Source organism: Clupea harengus, chromosome 5, assembly GCF_900700415.2.
Source record: "Clupea harengus chromosome 5, Ch_v2.0.2, whole genome shotgun sequence".
Taxonomy (NCBI): domain Eukaryota; kingdom Metazoa; phylum Chordata; class Actinopteri; order Clupeiformes; family Clupeidae; genus Clupea; species Clupea harengus.
Genome location: NC_045156.1, coordinates 10,358,812 through 10,362,445, shown reverse-complemented (window position 1 = coordinate 10,362,445; position 3,634 = coordinate 10,358,812). Strand labels below are relative to the sequence as shown.

Sequence of the window (3,634 nt, the reverse complement as noted above, 5' to 3'; positions counted from 1 at the left end):
GCTGTGAAACTAATTATCTCACGAAGCGTCTTTTCCTAGCCCACAGGCAAGTCATTTGGACTGTCGGTCAAGTGCAGAGCATACCTTCAGTGACCGTGCCCTTGGATACACCAATTCTGCCCGTCCTTTCTGTAACAGATAATTCATGACATATTTCAATTCGTGCATAGATGTGATGTGATGACCACCACACATGTGTAGGTCTGGTATTTGCAACAGTGTTCGGCTTGCATCATCATGTTTCAAAACCATTTACGTGCTGTGTCACTGTTATTATTTCGTGTTCCTGTTTTCCACGGGAACAGAGGTATAGGTAATCAGTCGATAGCAAGATCAACATAAACAGCATTCTCTAAACTCTTTATACGACTCAAAGTGAGGCTTCAGAAATGTTTTTTTCAACAGTAACGTTACGGTACTACTACGGTAACGGACATCCCTTATCACTACACTATGTCTCCCATCACTTAAAAAAATAAATAATAATAATAATAATATAATAAATAGTAATACCTTCTTACGCTTGCAAAGGATGATGCTAAAAGAAGCATGCGCCTCTGTAATAACCTAATTGTTCCGGTGTAGACTATGCCTAATCACCAAGCATTTTAGGTAATGGTTAATAAGTTTTACTTGACGGGACTACTTGGTGAGGACAGAATTTGGTGTGCGTGTTTCTAGTCTCTCACCTCGCATTGCGGCCGTGTAGAGGACGATGAGTCCTACCAGCGCACAGCTCACCAGTAACAGCAGCACCGACAGCCCGATCTCGGCAATACTCCAGCGATGTTTTCCGGGTTTGGCTGATTTCTCCATTATGTCCATTTGGCTTTCAGACTTTCCCATTCTATAAAGAATTGTAGTGTGGGCTGGGCTGTAAGAGTCTGCGCGTCAGCAGTACTTGTCAGCGTTGTTTGAAGTGAGTGCCTAATGCCCATGACAAGTACCAAACAAAGGCAATGCAGGTGGATAAGTTCTGAACACCTGCACAAATGGTCTCTCTGTCTGTCATGGCTGAACAACCTGGGATATAATACTATGACAGGTAATGCCAGAACTGCTGGACTTTCATATACAGGCAAACAGTAATGTTATTTTTTAAAGTATTTTGCCTATCCTAGTCCTTTGCAGGAAATAAATATGTGATTCAATATGGATTTTGTATTTTCTGTTCTTGACTATGGTCAGATATTTTGTGTGTGTGTGTGTGTATGTGTGTGTGTGTGTGTGTGTGTGTGTGTGTGTGTGTGTACCACTGCCACTCTTTACCTAGGGCAGCATCCCATAGAAACAAAGCTGTCTACAGAAAGCAATACTGAGCCAGAAGTACATTCCTTCAAACCAAGGCATAGTAGACTGCATTACAGAGGCATCCATATATGCACCACAGATATGACACCTTATGAGGTCACCACAAAAAATAGGAAATTGCATTTATCTAATGTCACAAACTAATACCAGAAAATGCCTCTGAGATCATAGTAAATGAATTTATGTTGCAGACAATTGGAAATCAAAGTTTCATTTAATTGGGTCTAATTCTCTTGAAAAAATAAAACAATCTGGAAATAAAGCACGTGTGTTTGTTTGTGTGTGGCTCTTACCTTCGGTAATCGTATTCCGTCTGGCACTCTTCCCGAGAAGCTGTTCAATTTCTCAAAACACCCCTCCTGAGTTTGCACCCAGAGCTGGTGTGTTAAGAAATGAAGCAGAGAATCGTCGGTCGCCACCACCTCCGCCAAGCGTGCCTGTGTATGAGGGAGTGTGTGTGTGTGTGTGTGTGTGTGTGAGTGAGTGAGTGAGTGAGCGAAAGTGCCACTGAGCCTCTGAGCGTGTGCGAGAGGGAGAGATGGAGGGAGAAACGGAGGGAGAAAGAGCCAGAGAGGGAGGGGTCAGAGGCAGGACCCAATCCAGAGAGAGGTAGTCTCTGGGACCAACATGGCCCTGATCTGGCCCTGCTCTGGCACACATCCGGCAGAGTGAGCTGCCACTTGGGAAACGCTGGTGAAGTGGGAATATTGAAGATGGAAGTAGAATGGGAGAAACCACAGTTTTCTCCTGGATTAGGTGCCCTCCACACCCTGTCCAAATGTGTCATAGTCATGGTTGCACTGATAGAAAAGGACAGTAAATTAAGGAAAGGGACAGAGGTGCAGAGGTATAAAAATTTACGGTTTCAGAGCAAAGAAATGCATGCCTCTATGTTGATACAAACCGACGAAGCAGATTTTGCTTTTTTGCTATTTTGCTCTCCATCGCAAGTAACACAGACAAGCTTGGAACAACAATGAACAGCAAAGGAAAGCAAGAATAGACAGGAGGAAAGAGATAGAAGGAAAGATAGAAACAGAAACATAAGAGAGAGATGAAATAGAGGGAGAGAGCATGTGCTTATAGAGGAACTGTGGCTGAAAAACATTCAAATAGAAAGGTGATGGGGTGACGTTAGCAGTTAGGGCCAGATCACTGCACATACATATTCTTTTTTCACAATTTTACCATGCATAACAACCCTGTGCACTGCAGTCATTACTTTCAGATGTACATCCTACCAATTGTCCTGGTTCGAAGCACAGCCATCTTGGCATTGGCTATCATCCATCGCCTCATTGCCCGTAGCTCAACAGTAGGAGGTCCAGCTTGGAAGAGTGAGCAGGTTAATCACCCTGTTTCTCCACCTCAAACTCCACCCCTCACCCCCACCCCCAGAGGCAGCCAGGCACACTGGGCAGACTGGCACAGCTATGCCCCCTGCTCCCCTAGGTGTCAGATTGAAATGGCAAACCCTCCAGCAGGCTGATTAAACACTGTAATTAACTGATATTAGTGGGAGAGAGAGAGAGAGAGAGAGAGAGAGAGAGAGGGAGATGTGCAAGAGCCTACTATGGACACTGATCAGCATTCACACACAACCTCTCCTCAAAACCCAGCTGTCCATATCCATATTGGATGATGAGGGGCACATTAGCGCCCAGAAATAGATCATGAACAACCTTTATCACACATTACGAAGCACACACTCACTAAGCAAAGCTGGCGGAACCGTTTTAAGTACCCAAACGAGACAATCTTTATCTATTATCAGGGTGGCATATTAATTGTGGTTTCTATTTTTGGTTTGTTGAACTGTGAACTGTGTCTGTAGAACAATCCTTGCTCTGTAATGGGCAACAATCAACATGAACTGAACCTTAAAAATTGGCACATTCTTTGATGGTTTTGGAAACTAATTATGACCGTCACCTTGCCCCCCCCCCCCCCCCTTTTGGTTAACGATATCATACACTTACACTTCACCAATCCTCATGTTACTTGGTACGGCTGTAGCCCCATGTCTGAAATCGAATATAAGGTTTGTGTCCTTAGGTGCACAATGCCTTTGGTGCTACATTCCCTGAAAAGGGGTAGGGTCAAAGCAATTTTGGGGCAATTGCTCGAAAGGCGTTTTGCCAAAGATTATGGCATTTTTAGGGCAGGTGTTTTACCCTAGCTCATTACAATTCATTTGTGGAGTGGTGCTAAAGTGCAAAGGAAAAAATGTAGCACTTCACAAAATGTGACACCCTGCATTACTACCACATTCTGTTGGACAAAACTTCAACCATAGGGGGCGTTGCAATGGGCACATTTCAAT

At 44.0% G+C, this 3,634-nt stretch overlaps 1 protein-coding gene across 3 annotated transcripts in view; it reads right to left on the bottom strand.

Annotated features, from left to right (window-relative positions):
* Positions 1–1,839, bottom strand: part of mmel1 (membrane metallo-endopeptidase-like 1) — a 19,062-nt gene extending 17,223 nt beyond the window's left edge. Inside the window, exons 1-3 of one of the 3 annotated variants that reach the window (XM_031567671.2) lie at positions 1,605–1,839; positions 690–927; positions 85–129 (exon numbers count right to left, since the gene is read on the bottom strand). In XM_031567671.2, coding sequence (XP_031423531.1) covers positions 85–129; positions 690–846 — 202 coding nt within the window. In that variant the 5' untranslated portion in view covers positions 847–927; positions 1,605–1,839. The remainder of the gene's footprint in view (positions 1–84; positions 130–689; positions 928–1,604) is intronic. The other 2 variants (XM_031567672.2, XM_031567670.2) reach the window with 2 other exon arrangements.
* Positions 1,840–3,634: the final 1,795 nt, after the last annotated feature.